This window comes from Anolis sagrei, chromosome 1 (genome assembly GCF_037176765.1).
Source record: "Anolis sagrei isolate rAnoSag1 chromosome 1, rAnoSag1.mat, whole genome shotgun sequence".
In the NCBI taxonomy this organism is placed as follows: Eukaryota; Metazoa; Chordata; class Lepidosauria; order Squamata; family Dactyloidae; genus Anolis; species Anolis sagrei.
Window position 1 is genome coordinate 109,907,167 of NC_090021.1, and position 20,857 is coordinate 109,928,023.

At 40.2% G+C, this 20,857-nt stretch overlaps 1 protein-coding gene across 1 annotated transcript in view; it reads right to left on the minus strand.

The window, feature by feature from the left end:
- Nucleotides 1-20,414, minus strand: part of MEI4 (meiotic double-stranded break formation protein 4) — a 79,260-nt gene extending 58,846 nt beyond the window's left edge. Inside the window, exons 1-3 of the mRNA XM_060755040.2 lie at nucleotides 20,336-20,414; nucleotides 4,537-4,782; nucleotides 665-1,212 (exon numbers count right to left, since the gene is read on the minus strand). Coding sequence (XP_060611023.2) covers nucleotides 665-1,212; nucleotides 4,537-4,782; nucleotides 20,336-20,414 — 873 coding nt within the window. The remainder of the gene's footprint in view (nucleotides 1-664; nucleotides 1,213-4,536; nucleotides 4,783-20,335) is intronic.
- Nucleotides 20,415-20,857: the final 443 nt, after the last annotated feature.

A 20,857-nucleotide genomic window follows, 5' to 3' on the forward strand; every position in this document is an offset into this window, starting at 1 on the left:
CTTCAGATAACCTGGGCACGGTGAGGTCCTCAAGCTAGTAGGAATTTTTTAAAAAAAACTTCATAGTGGCTTCATTTTATGGGGCCTTTTTGTGTTGTCTATCAGGTGACAACTGGCACTAAGGACTGCATTTGCTCAGGCGGTCTGAGCCTAGAAAAGTGGAGAAGGGACAAGGGGAGAAAAGCCAAGGTCACAAGCCAAAGAACTCAACTTGCTCAGGGGTCTCCTGCACTTGAGATTTACTGACATCCTGCCTTATGGCAGAGATTACCAAGTCTCTTCCCATAGAAGGCAGTAACAGAGATGGCAAACATACTTTTTGGACTTCCTACTTTGAATTGGCTATTCTGGCCAGGAGATTCTGAGAATTACAGTCTCAAATCTAACTTTAACAACTTTGGCTCTAACTTGGAGAGAAAATAAAGTCCTGTTGTGTAAGAAAACATCTGACTCTAAAAGATAAGGCTCTAACCAAGTTCAAGGCAACTGCATCTGTTCCAAAGGGCAAAGATCTGCATTGAGGTGGAACCTCCAGCATTACAGTGCCTGGCATCCCAATTCCATCATCAAAGAAACCACATCTGATAAAAATAATCATGTGTGCAAACCCAACTCTACAGTGAAAGTCCATGAAAATGGAATGTGTGAGTGGCATTCTACTTACTCTGTTGAGACTGCTGCTGTTCAAAACAATGGCAAGAAGCCTTTTCATACAGTTTTCCAGCTTCTTCAAGCACTTCTCCAGAATCAGACTAGATATATCCACATCACTTAATAACTTGGTTATAAGAGAAACTGCTTGAGTCGTAACATCTAAAAAGGGGAGTTCGGGCAGGCTGTACGAAGTAACCAGACCATCAAGCAACTGTGAAAAAGAATGGGATATTATGGAACAATCTTTTCCAAGTATTTTCAAGTCTGTTCTCAGGCCTCCAGCTTCCGTCAGCTTTCTTAGTTCAAAGAAATTTTGTAGGAACTGCATGTGTGAGATCAAAGACTTTTGCTTCTTGGCCCTACAAGAAGTCCATATTGGAATTATACTCGATGAAGGCTCCGATGCACAACTGTTGCAACCATGGCTTCTGTGGCTGGAACTAGGTAATGTTTCTAGAGTATCAACCGTGCAGTGATTTGAGACATCACATCCAGAATCTTCAAGGTGATCTGAGAATTCTTCTGTATTAGGTAGTGGCAGAGTCTCATGTGAAGGCCCTGAAACATAAAAAAGAGTGAACTGTAGTGGATGATACTTTTGATAGATGCTTTTGAATTGTGGTGCTGGAGAAAAGTTCTGAGAGTGCCTTGGACTGCAAGAAGATCCAACCAGTCCCTACTTCAGGAATTCAGCCCGACTGCACATTGGAGGGAAGGATAGCAGAGGTAAAGATGAAGTACATTGGTCACATCATGAGAAGAAAGGAAAGCTTAGAGAAGACAAGGATGCTGGGGAAAATGGAAGGAAAAAGGAAGATGGGCCGACCAAGGGCAAGATGGATACATGGCATCCTTGAAGTGACTGGCTTGACCTTGAAGGAGCTGGGGGTGGTGACGGCCGACAGGGAGCTCTGGCGTGAGCTGGTCCATGGTCACGAAGAGTCGGAAACAACTGAACGAATGAACAACAACAACAACGTAGTGGATAAAAAGCTGGACTTGAGATTAGGATGACTCAGTTCTAATCTCTTTTCAGATATGAAATTCACTAGATAACTTTGGGTTCATCACTCTTTATCACTAGATATTATCTCCCAAAGAACTTTTATCCTTTTCCAGGCATAATTACCAGGGATAATTTTCCAGGCATAATTACCAGGGCTGGGGGAAAATGTGTGACCTGTATCTGGCCCAAATGTTCCCTATCCTAGTCTAAAAGGAGAGTGAGTACAAGCACAAATAAACAACCAAAAAGAACAAGTAAGTTACATAGTTCGTATTCACAGCTCATTTTAGCACAAGCAAGATTTTTGCTAAATTCTATAATTTATAACTGCAAAATGCTTCTGGCAATTTGGCAATCTCCATTCATTTGAAAAGGTTACAAGGCCTCAAAGTCTAATAGAAAATATAATGAAATCATAGCAAATTGTTGGGAGATTGAAAGCTTTTGATTTCTTCAGTAGAAGAAACGACTGATTTCAAAGTGGTTTAAACTGAATCAGACAGTTTGTCAAATCACTGAAATGGACCCCAAACCAGAATGGGTGTTTAAATTGGCACAGGGGTAAATCGATCACCCATGATTAGAAGTGGGTGAACTTCCCAACACTATCGTAAGATCACTTCAGAATTATATTAACCCCCTTCCCACCCACCCACCCACAATTGTTAGAAGGTCTCCAAGAACCATCAGATCCAGTTCTGTAAGCCACTACGAGCTTAACTGGAAGGAGGCCTTGGAAAATCAAATGTTAGACATAGCACTATAGCTTGCACCTCAAAATCATAGCTGTTTCATAACAGCCATGGTCTTGATTTTAAAAGGCAGGGCACAGGATTTAGTTGTTAAATTATTCACACAGTCAGGTAGGTCAACATTCAGTAAACAGACAGCTTGCACGCATTCATTTGACTTGAGTTGCATTGGATGGGAAGGCAGTGCAAGTCTTCATGCAAATCAAAGAACACAAAGTGGGCTTAGACCTTATCCATCTAAAGGCAATATTCAGGCACATGTAATTCACTCTTGGAAGATCGCACTGATCAATAATGCTGATCAGTGTCCACTTGAACAGCTGCACTATGTTGTCTCTAAGAGCCCACTTCAAGTTTGGCCATGTCTGGAGGGAGACAATGTTTTACTCTCATCCCACCAGAAGACCAGAATGCTTGGGAAGGCAATCACTTAACCCCCATTGAGGGAGGCCAATAAAACCTTTCACTCTCAAAGAGTTCAATGACATAATAAATATTGGGAGGCTATTGGTGATGTTACCCCTGTTGAGTCATGCGCAGATGAGGCTTTAGCTTCTTAGCCCTTGTGAAATTTGACACGTGGAGGCCACACAACATGGATTGCATGACCCATGCATCTCCATGGATAGGGGACAGAAAATGAACGCTATCTCAAAGGACAGCTCAAGAAATCCAAAAGAGAACACATATTTTGTCCCACAAGAGCTGATTCCAATAGGGACAGAATCTTTAATGAGAAAATGCACAAATTACTAATCACCAGTAAATTACCCAGGTTCTCATTAAATAAATAGCAATAGAAACAACTTTGAAAATGCTAGGTTTTTTTTTATCCTTGGGCAATTTGGGGGAGAGGGAATGTCAGATGAGATAAAAAGACTTAGGGAAAAACTTGTTAATATTAAAGCTTCAAGTTTAAAGAAATGAGACATTCTACAATTCTTCGTAGCCAAAGTACTGAAGGCAAAGATGCAAGAAAAGGTTCTCTTTTCTACTTTGATCTAGTTGAATTAATAACTAAGAAAGCATATCAAACTAAAATACATTCACAAGGAACACCGTCCAAATGGATGAAAAGAAAGGTGGTAGAACTTTTCTGAAAACTAGATGGCACTTCAAACAAGGTATGATTTTATGGACTGTGAATCTCAGTTACTTGGTAGTTTCAGACAAATACTATGAACAGATGCAACTGGATCCAAGAGAAGTGTTGGCTGGTGGAAGACAAAGAATGCTACAATTTACCCCTTAAATACACTTGTCTTCACTATAATGTGACACAGGAAGGTAATCGATTGGCACCTAAGGAAATATCCTGATTAATAAATAAAAGCCCCTGGTGGCACAATGGGTTAAACCCTTGTGCTGGCCAAAAGGTTGGCAGTTCAAATCCAGAGAGAAGGGTAAGCTCCCATCTGTCAGCTCCAGCTTCTCATGCAGGGACATGAAAGAAGCCTCCCATAGGATGGTAAAACATCCAGGCGTCCCCTAAGCAACATCCTTGCAATTGGCCAATTCTCTCACACCAGAAGTGACTTGCAGTTTCTCAAGTCGCTCCTGACACGAAAAAAATAAGGTTTGGAATCCAGAAAGGAAAGCTCTTCTATCCTTCACTTAACAAAATAGTGGCCAAAATTGCAAAGAAAGGTTGCATTTTATCATAAACCACTACAGAATAAATCACTCCAGTCCAAACATGGGTGATGTGCTGTTCAAGCTAAATGACCTGACAATTTCATCCCAGAGGCTTTCAAAGAGATTGACTTCATATATCTAGCATCAGGTACAATTCTTTATTCCCTCCATTTAAAAGCAAATGGGTAGATACAACATGTGGGGTGGTGTTTTAAGTACTGGACATCATCTTACATTGATTTATAGGTTTTCAATTATTTTGTACAATTGATGTTATTTTACATTGCTTTCTATTCTGTATTCTGCCCTGAGATTTTGAGGAATATAGGGGAAGATATAAATATTTTCATAACCATTTCTTTAAAATTAAGAAGCCAACATGTACAGAAAAATAACACTAATTTTATTTTTTAAAAGCTGTGAGGGAGGTTTTATTTTTCCAATTATGCCAGATTCGGTATCCAGAGCTCACTCAATTTAATAACCTACCATGTTTTGCTCTTAAGCCAGAAGACGTCTTCCTCAGTAGGAGCTGCTGCCTTAAATGAAGAACCTCAGCTTCTAACATTGCAATTCTTGACTTCCACTTAAAATCTTGTCCAGATACTATCTTGGCCAGGTGCTCTGCATATTCTTTGCTGCTTTTATCTGGCGGCTTGGAGCGAATGATAGCTAAAGCCAGTGCCAACTGTGAGGTTTTCAGGTAGCACATCACAACTTCTTCATGCTTTATTTCTGTCAAAAAAGTAAAGCTTTATCAGGGTTTAACAGCTCATAACAAAATAGTTTGCATATTTCATTTATTTAAAAGAAATGCTATGGAAGGAGATGAGTTTTCATAGGCTTTTAAAGGCATTAGATAAATCAAAAGATAAGCTATTCAAACATGACTCATCCCTGGAAAATAGATGCATAAAGCAAGAATAATACATTCATAAAGCAAGACTCCTGCAATCTATGAGAGTTTTAATATCAAAGAATCATACAGTTGGAAGAGACTCCAAGGGCCATTCAGTCCAACTCCCCTTGGCCATGTTGGAACAAACAATAAACATCCTGACAGATGGCCATCCAGCCTCTGTTCAAAAACCTCCAGAGAAGGAGACTCCACCACAGGAATTAAACAATTCCATAAATTTAAGAGGATATATTTCACAATTAACAATGGCCACAGTTGTGAGGAATGGTACTTAGTGCTAGTAGCATGACAGAGGACCAAGAAAATAAGAAGTATTTAATATCAATATGAACTAGGGACTGAAACAATATGGGGACTGAAACAATGCGAAGTTATAACACAGAGAGGGCTATATATATTCTGAATTAGAATCACCAAAGTTAAGACTCAGAGCTAGTTTGGAAAAAGTTTCAATTTCTGCCAAATTGCATAGTGTCTCTTAGGCACAAATTATTTGACATTTTTAAATTATTATTTCTGATATTCATTGGGGTATTGCACATGCTGTTAAACATATCTTCCCAACTTGAACAGAAGCTGAGGATCTGCTGAAGATGCTTTATACACTCTCAACCACAATCCACTTTTACAATGCTTCACTCAGTCTACTGTGAGGCTTCTTTGGGACCTCGTTTCTACCTGTTTAACCCTTTGCACTTTCACAGGATGCATGTTTATACCACCTCATCACATGAGGGGAAATTTCCCCTTTGCAACACTTTGGGGGCAGGGCCTTCTGAACACCATCACAAACCACTCGGCACGCACGGTCCCACTGATGCTCTATCCTTTTCCCCATACGATGGGGACAGGGCAGCTGACCAATTCCCTATGTGATTGGGAAAGAAAGGAGGGTGTGTGGGGTGCCATGGGGCGCCCTGTGCACTTACCATTTAGCCAGTGACTGCCCGTGAAATGGCACAGGTGTTGGGGAGGGACCTGTGAAGAGATCCCTAAAGTATCTCCTTGGATCTTAACAGCCATGGAAAATGAAGTGGGAATTACTGCTTTTACCTATTATAATTGTTTTGAGATAGTATTTCAAGGGGCAGGGGTAAAGTATCTGTGAGATCTACAGAAACATTAACAGAGAAAACTAAAGGAGGAAGCAATAGAAAAGAAGCATTGATTAAAATAGGAATATGTGCAAATGCAGTTGCATACTAAATGTATTATTATATAACTGCTTATCTGAAAGTTAAGTCTCATTGCACTAAATGTGATCTACTTCTGAGCAGGCAATATAATAAGGTTGGTTTTTATTTTTGGAGAGGGTCTAGAACAGAGGGTCCTCAAACTTTTTAAACAGAGGGCCAGGTCACAGCCCCTCAAACTGTTGGAGGGCAGGATTATAATATGAAAAAGATATGAATGAATTATTATGCACACTGCACATATCTTATTTGTAGTGCAAAAAAACCCACTTAAAAACAATACAGTAATTAAAATGAAGAACAATTTTAACAAATACAAACATATTAGTATTTCAATGGGACGCGTGGGCCTGCTTTTGGCTGATGAGATAGGACTGTTGTTGTTGTTATTGTCTGCTTTCATTTCAGACTTAGGTTGACCCTGAGCGAGGGCCAGGTAAATGACCTTGGAGGGCCGTATCCAGCCCCCGGGCCTTAGTTTGAGGACCCCTCGTCTAGAATCTAGACTAGTGGTTCCCAACCTTTTTTGGCCATGCTCCATCTAAGCATCTGTAAAATCTTGATGCCCACCCTCCAACCCCCATGACATATAATTCTTATCATTCAAAAAATGAACTCCTATTCATATGGAGGAGGTCTTTTTTGTTTGCAATTTGATGGCACATTTGGTATTCTTTTGACACTTCACAGGCAGTGAAGACAGGTCCAAAACCTAAGCTTGTGGGTTTTCTGATGGTTGATGTCATTTGTTGATGCTTAATGATGTGTCAATTCACATTCTTACTATGCTCATTACTTATTCAAAAGTAAGGAAGATATCAGGAGAAATTCACAGGAATGGAAAATACGAGGTTTCTATGCTCGAACCTAAAAATACCAGGTTTTGATAATGAAAACACTTGGCTGTTCATAAAGTTAACCAATGAAATATAACAGCTTTCATGTGGACAGTAATATTCGAGGCACAATTGATTTGAGTAATCTGTACCAAATACGGGGTAACAAGTGTCTAAATTCACTGTGTGTATTTGGTGAGAATATGTGAGAATATCTTGTTCCTTACATTACTTTTCTTGCAGCTAATTATCTTTTTTAAAAAATCATGCAAACTTTAACTTACTATGAAAGTAATAATTGTGCTTTGGATTTTTTCACAGATTTCTTGCTATATTCATATGCAGAACAAAAATACATGTTTATATATTCTGTATAGCTTGTGATGTTAAAAGAACACTGAGAGGACTGGAGTGTTTGGTATGAAAGTTGCCTCACTTCTCTGTGTTATTGTGCTCCCTAGTTAATTCTGTGCTCTCACCACTCCTCTCTGTTAGCGGGCTTTCCCCCTCTCCATTGTCACCACCTGATCACCATGGACGTTTTGATTTTAATTTTTAAAATGTGTATGTCGCAATGTATATTTATATATTGTATATGAGACCCCTAGAACCATAAGAAATGTGAAAAAATTCACTATTAATAACGCATTCCCAACTGATTCCTGTAAAATCCAAGGTGTATGCTTCACATTGGGAGCCAGAGTTCTAGGCTAACCTGACAGCCCATCTCATCATGGTATTAAAAGTCAAAAACTTTAAGTTAAAACCTCTCTCTGTCTAAGGTCAATGATGGCATTTCATCAATGAAGCATCTTTAGATCTAGACAATGTCATACATATTTGTGGGTCATCTTTGCAAAATGTTAGAAAACCTTCTATGGCATCTCAGCAGATTTTCCCATGTTGCTGAAATCTCTTACTGCACTTCTGTGTTCTTTCTCTTAAAAATGTGATCATCAATGCTTCATAATGGCACAGAGGTTACAGCTTCTGAGAAGATATCCATTTGTTTTACTTATGACTCATTTGAGAAGGAATTGGAAACAGGGATCAGTTTTCATTTACTGCCTTCCTGCAATACATTTCAGTGTCTTGCTGTACCAATTCAAGCAGCAAAGGGTTTAATCTTACACCATACTTGGCAACTCGATGTCAATCCAGTAGACACTATACAGAGAAATTACACACTTATTCTCAATATCAACTTGCAATCTACAAAATCTTTGGAGTGTTGTGTGGTTTCTGGGCTGTATGGCCATGTTCTAGCAGCATTTTCTTCTGACATTTCGCCTGCATCTATGGCTGGCATTTTCAGAGGATCTGATGGTGGTAAAGTAAGTGGAATGTCCAGGGTGGGAGAAAGAATCCATTAACCAAGTGTGAAGGGTGCAATTAGCATGCCTGGTTTACAAGTGTAAATCACTCAGGATCCATCAATTAGAATGTGAGTAACTGAGAAGATTGCATAGTCAATATAGTGAGAGCAACTGGAAGCAGGCAGGCCTTTGTTCCCTTGTTGGAGTGCCGGGAGGCATCCTTTGTCTGGGTGGTGTTCACTGTCCTTTGATTGCTTGCTGCCTGGGGGCTTCCTGTCTAGGTGGTGTTCATTAGTTACTGTCTTGATTCAGATGTTTCTCAGTATAGTAGTCAGGTTTTGTTCATTTTTATGGTTTTTTCCTTTCTGTTGAAATTGTTCATGTGCCTGTGGATTTCAAACTTTGCATGCTACATTAGAATCCTGCCTAATACTGTTTATGTAGAATTCAAAACTGTATTTTAGTATTTTTTTTTGATAAACCACAATGAAGGACAATACAATGTCTATACAGTGATGCCTTGAGTTAGGAGTTTAATTTGTTCTGTGACTGAGCTTTTAATTCAAATCACTCTTGTCTAAAGCAAATTTTCCCATTGAAATGCATAGAAATGCTATTAATCCATCCAAGACCCCGAACCCCACTCCCCATTTTTGTTACATGTTTTAAATGTAACAAAATTTTTAAATTTTATAAATAACAAATAAGATATAAATTATTTCCTTCACTCTCTTTCCCTCTCTCCCATTCTCTCTTCATTAAGCCAAACATACCAGGAATAGAAACCACACAAAAATCAACTAACCCAAAGTTCCTAAAAGCGGACAGCAATCTTCCAAAGTGACAAAGACCATGAGTAATGGAGGCATGAAGGCTTTCCCTTGAAACTCTAAAGCCCAGGACTCTGGCACTAGTGCTCCCTCTGGTGCTAGCTCTTAACTGAAAATGCTGCTCATATGTCAAAGCAAAGCCAGGGCTGAGCAATGACTAACTCAAAACACTCTTAAGTTGAGGGAAATGTGCACTGTATATATAAAAGTCAACGTATACATATATGTATGTTATGTTTGATCCACAAACACTCCTAAATGGCTTGATAGATCTGAACCAAACTTGGTACACATGCCCTGTTGTGGATGAGTCTCTGAGTAGTAGTAACAACAGGGAGCTGGAGACTAGATAGGCAAAAAGGTCTACTCGGAAGTAAGAATCTATTGAAGAGCAACAGCGGAAGAGAATTTGGCAAATATTTACTGAACCCACTGATGAAGAGTCTTTTGAAGGTTTTGATGGGGTTGGCAGTGAAGCAGATTCTATGAGATTCTATGAGATTCTATCCCTGTTTGTTGTGGATGACCCCTGGACCAGCTTGACTACGACTTAATGGGAGAGTGTCAAGACTTCAGAGAGCTAGAGAAAGGGACAACATTCATAAAATGGTTATAAATACCTATGATCTTGAGAGAGTAGGGAAATGAGAACATAGTAACCACCTCCCTCACCCTTCCTCCTTTTAAATCTAAGAGATTGATAAAGTGGGAGAAATGTGCATTTTCCACATCATTTAATGCACAACTTTTTAAAGATTACAAAATGTCTTCTTAAGATGAGAGTTGTCAATTGTCCTCACTGGTGCATAGGAAATATTCAAACATGTCATGCATTGCAGTGGCAATAGTCGTGCTGACTCTCTGACTGCAGGGAATGCTATGCATCCTTCAACTGCTGTGAAAATGTAATAGTCACATCAGAGAATTACAATCCAGAGGGAAAACACACAGCACATTTGCTACACTAGAGGCCTATAATTTAGAAAGTCTCTCAATCTCAAACAACATCTCTTCCTAACCTCCAAGTAGAAAACAGAGGTAATGACTTTTCTTTCTTAGCACCACATGCTAAGAGAAAGAGGGAACATGCTAGGAATGTGGATAAGAGACTGACATCTTGCCTTGGGTGAATGGAAACTGTAGTAAAAGAAGCAGAGAGGGGGAAAATGGGGAAAGGGGAATAGGATAGAACCTAGCAACTAGAAGGGATGTATATTAAACTGTATTCAATACACTCTTTTATAATATTTCAGAATCACATATTCTATCTGCTACTATTGGAATAAGTATCAATGAAATTGAATGGATGGTACTTATTAAGAAATATGCTTAGTAGGGGAATTGGCTAAAAATACACATGCCGTTTTTATAGTGTCTGGTTTTTGGTTGCCCCCCTGTTTTGTTTTGAGAGAGCTTCCTGAATTCAGGAATTTCATGTCAAAAAGATTTGGTCCATTGCCATCAATGGGGAAAACTTAGACGCTCATTTCTCCGTCATTTTGGGGCCTATAACCCTGAAACTCTCATCATTTATAGGCCACATTTACTTCTGCAAGCCTGCCAACTTTCAGAACATTTCACCAATCTACTAATTTTTGGGCAATTTTTAAAGTTTTTACCATAACATTTTAAAAAACCTACAAGAGGGGGTTCTGGGAATTGAAGTCCCAAGCGCATACCAAAAGAGGGCAGGAGAATGGACAAAGATCAGCCAGGTATCTGATTGGCTGGGAAAAAAGTGAGAAACACACACACAGAGAAAAACCTCAACTCCCATCATGCCTCGGGAGGGAGCACAAGGCTCCATCAATGCTTGTGTAGCACAAAGTGCTGATGGGAAATTGAGTTCCTATTTGCCTCAAGTGGGTGGGGGTGGGAGGGGGAAGGCCTTCAGGAAGGGATGGAGGAGGCTGGAAAGAAAGGAGGAGCAGCAGCTTCCTGATTAGTGAGACGGCTCTGTCCACACACCACCGTGTCCGCCTCAGGGAGAATCAGTGCTGGTCGCTCAGCCCCACTGGTCCCTATTAGCTGAAAAGATCAGGTTGGTGGGATCTGTTCCTGCTAAGGCTTTGGCTGCCCACCACCTAGCTTGTTCCACAGCCAAATCCTCTGAACCATCCTGAGCCTGTTTTCAAAAACGGGAAATGTGCACAGTCCTAATGCTTAGCATCAAGTATGCATATATCAAACAAACATTTTAAATATCTGGTATTTTACCATGCAATTGCCCTTTTCTACAAAATATCTTCCACACTCCATTTTTTTTTAAAAAAAAAATCACAACACATCTTAGAGGGAAGGAAAACTTTTCAAAACTCTTCCACTACTAAGAATTACAATTGAGTTTCTAGATCTGAGGAAAAAAAAATAGGTGAAATATAAGGTTAGAATCTGAAATGCCATCAAACAGTACCATCCCACAGACAGCCTTGCTGAATTTAAAAAAGGATGGGTGGAGATGCTCTGTAGTGATTTCTTTGAAATTCATAGCTAGATCAGTATCTCTGGCTTCCAGAGAGATGAGATAGGAGACAGTAAGTCAGTCTAAACAGAAGCATTTAAACTTTCAAAGTGGAAAGGTAGTGCCATGGTGGATCCCAAGGCAACATAATTTATTATGTTTGAGTGAGGACGCATACATTACTTTTGTGGTGGTCATCACCTGCCTCCTCTGAACAAACTTCTTTCCATCCCCTAATGTCTGTCCTATTATTGATCCTCTTCCTCCCAGCCATCAGATCTTGCCTCTTATTAGTTTATATTCATTCTTTACCAACTGAACCTGTAGCTATGGAAAATGAAGAATGAGGCTTTTGTACTCATGTGTTACTTGTGGGCTTTTCAAAGTTATCTGGTTAACCACAGTTGGGGCAAGCAAAAAGGAGGATGAAACTAGTCTTTGCTCTTCTTCACTACAGTTGCTGATATGTTCTTAATCATGTATGTGTAGGAGCTTCAGGGCTTGTCCAGTTAAGATTTCCCCAGAAGTCAAGATTTCTCCATCTTTCATACACTCAGTAACAAAGACTTTTCCTAACTGGGTAAGATTCAGAATGCTTGCCATTTTATTTCATAGTTTAAAATGCATATATAGTTTAAAGCCAACCATGTCATTTTATGTGGCTCTCCAGCTACTGGACTACAACTCTATATATCACTAAACATCATAATCAGACCTGATGGGGATTGTGATACAATACCATTTGAAAGATGCAGTTTGTTCTGTTTAATCAAGATAGTAGGGTTTGAATTTAGATACAAGGTTTGTGGATATAATATCAGACTGTAAAATGTCCTTTAACCTTTCCCAACCTCAGAGCCACAAGTGCTGTTGGATTGCAATTCCCATTATCCCCAGTCTGCCGGGTGGAACAGAAGGAATTCCAGAGAGCAAACAATCAAGTGCCAGTTAACACCTCCCAAACAAAGGATGTCTCCAGGCAACAACACTAGATGTGGGTGAAACGTCAGGAGAGAATGTTTCTGGAACATGGCCATACAGCCCAGAAAAATTGCAGCAATCCAACACTAATTGACTATGCAACTGCAAGGCAACTCAATACTAATCAACCTTGCAAACTGCAACATTTACACTTGCTTCAAACAGATAAGGGATCTTTCCCCCACCATGGACAGTCCACAGATATATATACACTCCACTTGCCTCATTTCCAACAGACCTCTGAACAAACCTTTGAGGATACTTGCCACAGGTGTAGGCAAAACATCAGGAGGGAATGCTACTGGGACATGGCCATACAGCCCAAAAAAATCACAGCAACCCAGTGATTCCGGCCATGAAAGCCTTAACAATACTGTACTTTAAGATGTTCTGAGGAATACATGTGAAAGCAACCCAAAGAAACTGATGGATACATTCAAGATTTTACTGCAACTGAGACCAAGTAGAAACACATCTACTTCCCTGTTCTGTGGCAAACGAGAGAAGAGCTCTTTCTAACTCAGCTTAGCATTTGAAAAAAGAATCCAGATTATTGCCTCCACACTGAAGACTGAAAGCTGCTATGGCTAAGAAACAATGGCTTTTGGCAGCCCAAAACAATGTAATTCATATCCAGGGCCACTGATAAACCTCTAAGCTACTTACAACTTTGCACAACTGTCCATCAGTTTTAGAGCCTTTCCAGCCTTGCAACTGGGCTGAAGTTGATACAGTTGAACTTTTAAATATTCCAAAACATTTGAAATGTTCACATCAAATATGACCCAAGTAACAGCAGGGATTCCTGCTTTTGGTCCTGCCTTTCTTTTTAACCCATTAGATAGAAACAGGGAAGATCTGGGATGTGACTTTTATCATATCATCCCCTGGTCTCTCTGAAATCAGTTTACATATGATACAAAAAAGTCTTGTCCACTTGTGCTTTTCTATCACTTTCCCTATTTTTTCATCTCTTAAAAATATATCCATTTAGAAAATAAAAAACAGAAGGCACTAAGCCTTCTGATTGATAAGGCTAGGAGCCCAGTCTGAAATCAGCCTCGGATTACTCTGACTGCCATCTGACTGCATGGTTAATGAAAAGTAAATATCACACTGCAGTGACTTTTAAGTATTTCTGTCCTTGCTTAAAGACAGGATATCTGAAAGATGGCTTCCTCCCATATGGGAACTACCTAAAAGTTGAGATACTCAGTTTATGCCCCGTTGTGTGTCATACAATTAAGCAGTAATTTTTTTCCTGTCCCTACTTTAAATTCAGCACTTTACGTTCGGCCCTCTTATCGTCCATCTCATCACTTTGATGACACTATTCCCAGTTCTATCTACTTGCTTGTTTGAACTTTCCTTACGCTCCTTTTTCAGGATGTATTGTACTCATGGAGCCTGAACCTCAGCTATGTTTTTTCTCAGCCATATTGTTGATACTGCTTACAATTGTGTTTGTTTTTTTATATTTTACTAGCTGTCCCCTGCCACGTGTTGCTGTGGTCCAGGCTGTGTATATGTGATTTGTGTTTATATATATTTGTGTATATAATAAAATAATAATAAAACTTTATTTATATCCCACCAACTATCTCCTGTGTGTTTGTGTAAATATGTGGGTTTGTGCATGCGTTGTAATGTATTTTTCATATTTTGGCTTTTAAAGTCTCTTCTGCTGTGTTTTTCAGTGTTTTATGAGTGATGGTCACTCATTACCCTGATAAGTGTATTGTGTCCAAATTTGGTGTCAATCTGTCCAGTGTTTTTTGAGTTATGTTAATCCCACAAACGAACATTACATTTTTATTTATATAGATCTGATGCTTTTAAATGTGTGATTTATTTGTAATTTTTGGGTTGTCCCTTGTAAACCACCCCGAGCCCTCTTTGGGAGATGGTTGGCGAGGTACAAAAATTAAATTATTATTATTATTATTATTATTATTATTATTACCCCTTTGTTTACAGCTGACAGGGATTTTTCTGTAGCAGCCATTTCCTCTGGTGTGAAAGGAAGACAGGTTTACTCCATATATTTTGAGTTTGTGATGAACAGCCAATGCCATTGTAAATAGCTTTAAAGCCTCTAGCAGGCACAGAGACAGTACATAAATATTTTAAAGAAACAACTCCATTTATTTACATTTGCACACAGATAGGCAAATGAAACCTGGTAAGATCAATCGCCAGTTTTCCTAATCTAGAAAGAAAGAGCAGAGGAACTGGGAAGTATCTATGCTCCCTCATGGCTATTAGATTCATATGTGTCATTATTAACATTGAAAAGTGGTTTGCCAATCAAATGAAATAACATCTTTCCAGCCCAGGGAAGCAAAATAAATGGCTTTGTTGTGTCTAAAACATGCTGCTGCTTGAGGCTGAGCAATAAATAAACCCCCCTGATGAGTTAAGGTGTCAGACAGTGAAATTATTTTTGCACCTGAAGCCAAAAGTGGCGATGTTCAAAAATATACCCTTGTCCTTATTTTACAATTAAAAGCACATTTTCCCAAGTTTACTACATAATTTGTGGGGTTTATTTCATTACTTCAGAAGCAGAAAAGAAAAAAAAATAAACATAACAGCAGAGAATCTGTCACCTTGCCCAGGGCAAGTTTTAATAAACACAGTCAGTTTGAGATTCCAGTTTATCTCGAAGCATTCTTTTTACCTTTTTTAAGATGCAGCTTTTAATATAATTCAGGATCATGCTTCTTTTCAGGTTACAAAAACACCCTAAATTCAGAAGAGGATATTAAGGCAGAACCTAAGGGTTCATCTGAATAGAAGATTTTTAGAGCTACCAACCCAAGCACAAAAGTCTTGTCTGAAAACACTTCTACAGGTAGTGTGTGTGAATGTGTGGCTAATATTGAAATCAGAGCAACCTCATATTCTGTTCTTTTCATTGGAAGCATTTGTTAAACCAAAAATTATAATAGGACATGCAATCAACCGCATATAGTCAATGGTTTTAGATATGCAGAACTCCTGCAAAGTGGGGAAAAAACGTATACAGAAACTGCTTTTTTAAACCTGGGAAATCTCTGAGTCTTCCAGTCCAATTCTATCATCAACATCTGCTGGGAAATGTTCTGGAGGACCTAGGCCTCATCTACACTGTAATACAATGCAATTTCATAATGCAGTCAAACTGCATTGAACTGGATTATGAGTCTGCACTGCCATATAATGAAGTTCCACACTTGATCTTAGCCAAAAGGCTGAAAAACGATACCATGTAATGAAAGTAAATGCAGTGAAACTGTATTATTTGGCAGTGCAGATGAGGCCCTAATATAAAAACCTCAAAGAACTTCAAGTAGCAAACAACAACAACAAAACCTAACTAACAACACATCCATGGTCTTCCCAACGTATTTGTCATGATCGCCTAGTTAATTAAAGTTTCACATGACAATGACAAATTATTTACAGCCACTGCTGTCTTGCTGTCCTCCACAACATCTACTAAGATATTGACCCCATCAATTATAATTAGACTGACATATTTTCAACAGCACGGGTAAGGCACATTTTACAAATGGCACTGTACAGCCATCTAGTTATAATAATACTAATTTCTATTTCAATAGAATTGTTATAAGTGGCACAATGCTACGTGTGCATCATATATACTGTATGTTGTTGTTGTTAATTTGTTCAGTCGTTTTCAACTCTTTGTGACCTCATGGACCAGCCCACGCCAGAGCTCCTTGTCAGCTGTCACCACCCCCAGCTCTTTCAAAGTCAATCCAGTCACTTCAAGGATGGCATCCATCCATCTTGCCCTTGGTCAGCCCCTCTTCCTTTTTCCTTCCATTTTCCCCAGCATCATTCTCTTCTCTAAGCTTTCCTTTCTTCTCATGGTGTGGCCAAAGTACTTCATCTTTGCCTCTAATATCCTTCCTTCCAATGAGCAGTCGGCTTTATTTCCTGAAGTATGGACTGGTTGGATCTTCTCGCTCTCCAAGGCACTCAGAACTTTCCTCCAACACCACAGTTCAAAAGCATCTATTATCCTTTGCTCAGCCTTGCCTATGGTTCAGCTCTCACATCCGTAGGTGTCTATGGGGAATACCATTGCTTTAACTATGTGGATCTTCGTTGCCAGTGCGATGTCTCTACTCTTCACTATCTTATTGAGATTGGATAATGCTCTCCTCCCAAGAAGTAAGTGTCTCCTAATTTCCTGGTTGCAGTCTGCGTCTGTAGTAATCTCTGCACCTAGAAATACAAAGTCTGTCACTGCCTCCATGTTTCTCCCTTTATTTCCCAGTTGTCAATCATTCTTGTTGCCATAATATTGGGGTTTTTTTATGTTTAACTGCAACTCAGCTTTTGCGCTTTCTTCTTTCACCTTGATTAGAAGGCTCCTCAGCTCCTCCTCGCTTTCAGCCATCAAAGTGGTGTCATCTGCATATCTAAGGTTGTTAATGTTTCTTCCAGCAATTTTAACCCCAGCCTTGCATTCATCAAGCCCTGACATCGCACGATGTGTTCTGCATACAAGTATACAACCCTGCCGTACGCCTTTCACAATCTTGAACCAGTCTGTTGTTCCATGGTCTGTTCTTACTGTTGCTACTTGGTTCTTATACAGATTCCTCAAGAGAAAGATAAGGTGGCTTGGTATATATAAATTTACCTCATGTCTTAGTTGAGGGCAGATTTGGGGCTAAAATTATGGATTTTGATATGTCCTGTGTCAAGAGTTATTTTGTGGAGATGGGAAAGTGCCAATGCTGCCTCACTGCCTTTTTCCACCATTTCTGTGCCTTTTTTGGCATGAAAAAAATAATCCAGAAATGTTGTCAAGGCAGAGAGAATAAAATGGGCCTGTGCTTCTTTTTGGTTCTCCTGAGATGGACTAAAAGCCCTTCCACACAGCTGTATAATCCAGAATATCAAATCAGATAATCCACACTATCTGCTTTGAATTGGATTATCTGAGTCCACACTGCCATATATTCCAGTTCAAAGCAGAAAATGTAGAATTTTATTCAGATGTGGAGGGGTCCTAAGAGATGGAGATTGTTTCCTTTTTTAAAAAAGCAATTAAGTACAATACTCACACTGATTCGTGGATAAGTTGGTCCCGGTTTTGGGGTTGATTTTTTATTAAAATTTCGATACTTATCCATAAGTATAGAATAACAACATCACTGTGACAGATCCACAGCCCACACAAGAGTAGTGTCTCCTCAGCATTGCAAATTAAGCATCGTCTACTGCACACATTTCTATCTAAGTAAATTCAAGAACCTCTTCTTCCAAGGCATACAATTACACCCCAGAGATGTATTTACAATGAACAGATTCCCCACCAGATCTGTCTTTGTGATTTAAATCATAGGTATAAATGTTGTCCAGGCACAACTACCACTTTTTATGCAAATGTATTTACATAAATTTTACAAGTAACAATTATAATATTACACCAAAGTTCAACACTTAACTCACTGTGAGAAGAGGAGCTGAGATATTCCATTAAGCTCTGATGAATGGGAGGTTTCAAGAACACAACAGAAGAAAATATATTTGGGCAATAAAGGCAAAACAAGATTGGAACGTATTTAAAATAAGGAGGACCTCAGCCTTGCCCTTTCCCAAGGTACTTTCATTTGTTACAGGTTTTGAACAAATGCTAATTATTGTACATAAAGAAAATGCTTGCAATAATCACGTTAAAGAACCTTACTTGGAAAGAAATAATAATAAAAAGATGTATGTTTTCTACTAAAGTATTCACAGAAATACAGGGATATGTTATCAGTGGGAGTTTATTTTTTTACCTCAAGTAGCAAGGAATGGGGTTGCTGTGAGTTTTCTGGGCTGTATGGCCTGTCTGGAAGGGCCATCAGTGGAGACCCCTTTTCCCCATGATAGTAACTCTTCCAGGAAGGAATGTCCCTTTCTAGGGGTAGATTTATCTTACTTCCTGTTATCTCACCCCTGTTCGTAAATGTGAGTTGTTTGTAAGGGCCCTTCTAGACAGGCCCGATACCCCAGGATCTGATCCCTGGTTTTCTGTTTATCCCAGATTATCTGGCAATGCAAACTCATATAATCCAGTTTAAAGCAGAAAACCTGGGATCAGATCCTGGAATATAGGGTCGATCTGAAAGGGCCCTTAGTCAGATGTTTGTAACTCGGAGACTGCCTTTACCTTGTAATACTACAACTCCCAGGAGTCCAGGACATGAAGCCATGGTCGTTGAAGTGATGTCAAACTGCATTAATTCTTCAATGTTGACCAGGCATGGGCAACCTTGGGCCTTCCAAGTGTTTTGGACTTCAACTCCTACAATTCCTAATGGCCGGTTGTTAGGAATTGTGGGAGATGAAGTCCAAAACACTTGGAGGGCCTTGTCTCCAAGAGTTCTGTTCGAATACTCAAACCAAGACACCATTGAAATTGCTGAACTTTTTGAGAGGAGTTGGCACTTCCTGATTCTTTCCTTGTGTCTACATTGCAGATGTAATGCAGTTTGATACCACGTCAACTGCCGTGGCAATGTTGTGGAATCATCATCAATGCTCTTTGGTAGTGGGCTAAAGACCTTTTAAAACTGTAACTCCAATGTGAGTTTTCCGGGCTTTATGACCATGTTCTAGAAGCATTCTCTCCTGACGTTTGCATCCACATCTATGGCAGGCATCCTCAGAGGTTGTGAGGTCTATTGGAAACTAGGTAGGTGAGGTTTATATATCTGTGGAATGCCCAAGGTGGGAGAAAAATATGTGAGTTCTCTGGGCTGTCTGGCCATGTTCCAGAAGCATTCTCTCCTGACGTTTCGCCCACATCTATGGCAGGCATCCTCAGTGGTTGTGAGGTCTGTTGGAAACTAGGCAATTGGGGTTTATATATCTGTGGAATGTCCAGGGTGGGAGAAAGAACTCCTGTCTGCTTGAGGCAAGTGTGAATGTTGCAATTGGCCACCTTGATTGGCATTTAATGGCCTTGCAGCTTCAAAGCCTAACTGGTTGCTGCCTGGGGAAACCTTTGTTGGGAGTGTCAGCTAGCCCTGATTGATTCATGTGTGGAATTCCGCTGTTTTTTGAGCGTTCCTCTTTATTTACTGTCCTGATTTTAGAGGGGTTTTTTTTTAAAAAAAAAATACTGGTACCCAGAGATTGTGAGGTCTGTTGGAACATAGGCAGGCGAGGTTTATATATCTGTGGAATGTCCACAGTGGAAGAAAGAACTCTTGTCTGCCTGAGGAAAGTGTGAATGTTGCAGTTGGCCACCTTGATTGGCACTGAATCACCTTGCAGCTTCCTGCCTGGGAGAATTCTTTGTTGGGAGAATAGCCAGGCTTTGAAGCTGCAATGCTATTCAATGCTGATCAAGGTGTCCATTGCAACATTCACACTTGCCTCAGGCAGACAAGAGCACTTTCTCTCACCCTGGACATTTCACATATATATAAACCTCACTTGCCTAGTTTCCAACACACCTCACAACCTCTGAGGATGCCTGACATAGATGCAGGTGAAACGTCAGGAGCGAATGCTTCTGGGACATGGCCATACAGCCCAGAAAGCTCACAGCAACCCAGTGGTTCCAGTCACGAAAGCCTTCGAATACACAATAACTCCAATGAGAGATCTCAAGTGATGTCAAGCAGCATTCATTCCAAGCAGTGTCTTCTGTCATGGAAGCCTGATGCACGCCACATTCTCTCAGCCCATTAGAAAAGCCAGGAGAGAGGAAGGGCTTGCCGCAGCAGGGAACCTCACCTGCAGGCGTCCGCCTTCCAGAGAACAAGGGCCCGCTGGACCTGTCCAGGTTGGCTGACTGGCAGTCGAAGGCCTCCATGCCATCCTCTTGGCCTCGCTGCCAGCCACAGAATGCACCAGGCAGCTCCTCTGCGCTGACGCTGCAATCCCCTTAGGAGGCAGCGCCCCCTGCAGGCCGCGGCGGGAAGTGCGGCTTCTTTACTTCGCTCTCTTTTAGAAGCGATGCGGAACTTCAAGGCTCTTTCCTCTCCACTTATGGATTCTCCCTCTGGGCCTTAGGAACTAAGCAGGGGTCGGTCCTGGTGTATTCATTTAATGAATACCAGGAGCTGTAGGCAGTATTTCAGAGGAAGCAGCTGGGAAAACCACTTCTGAGTTGTCCTTCCCTAAAGAAACCTCATGGAACGCATGGCGCCGCCATTAGTTCTTGAAGGCCAACACAAGGAATTCTAAGCGTAGGTTGTTTGCCTAGAGCCATACCACGTGACTCCTGGCTGAGCTGCATCTCCCGCGAATGCCCTG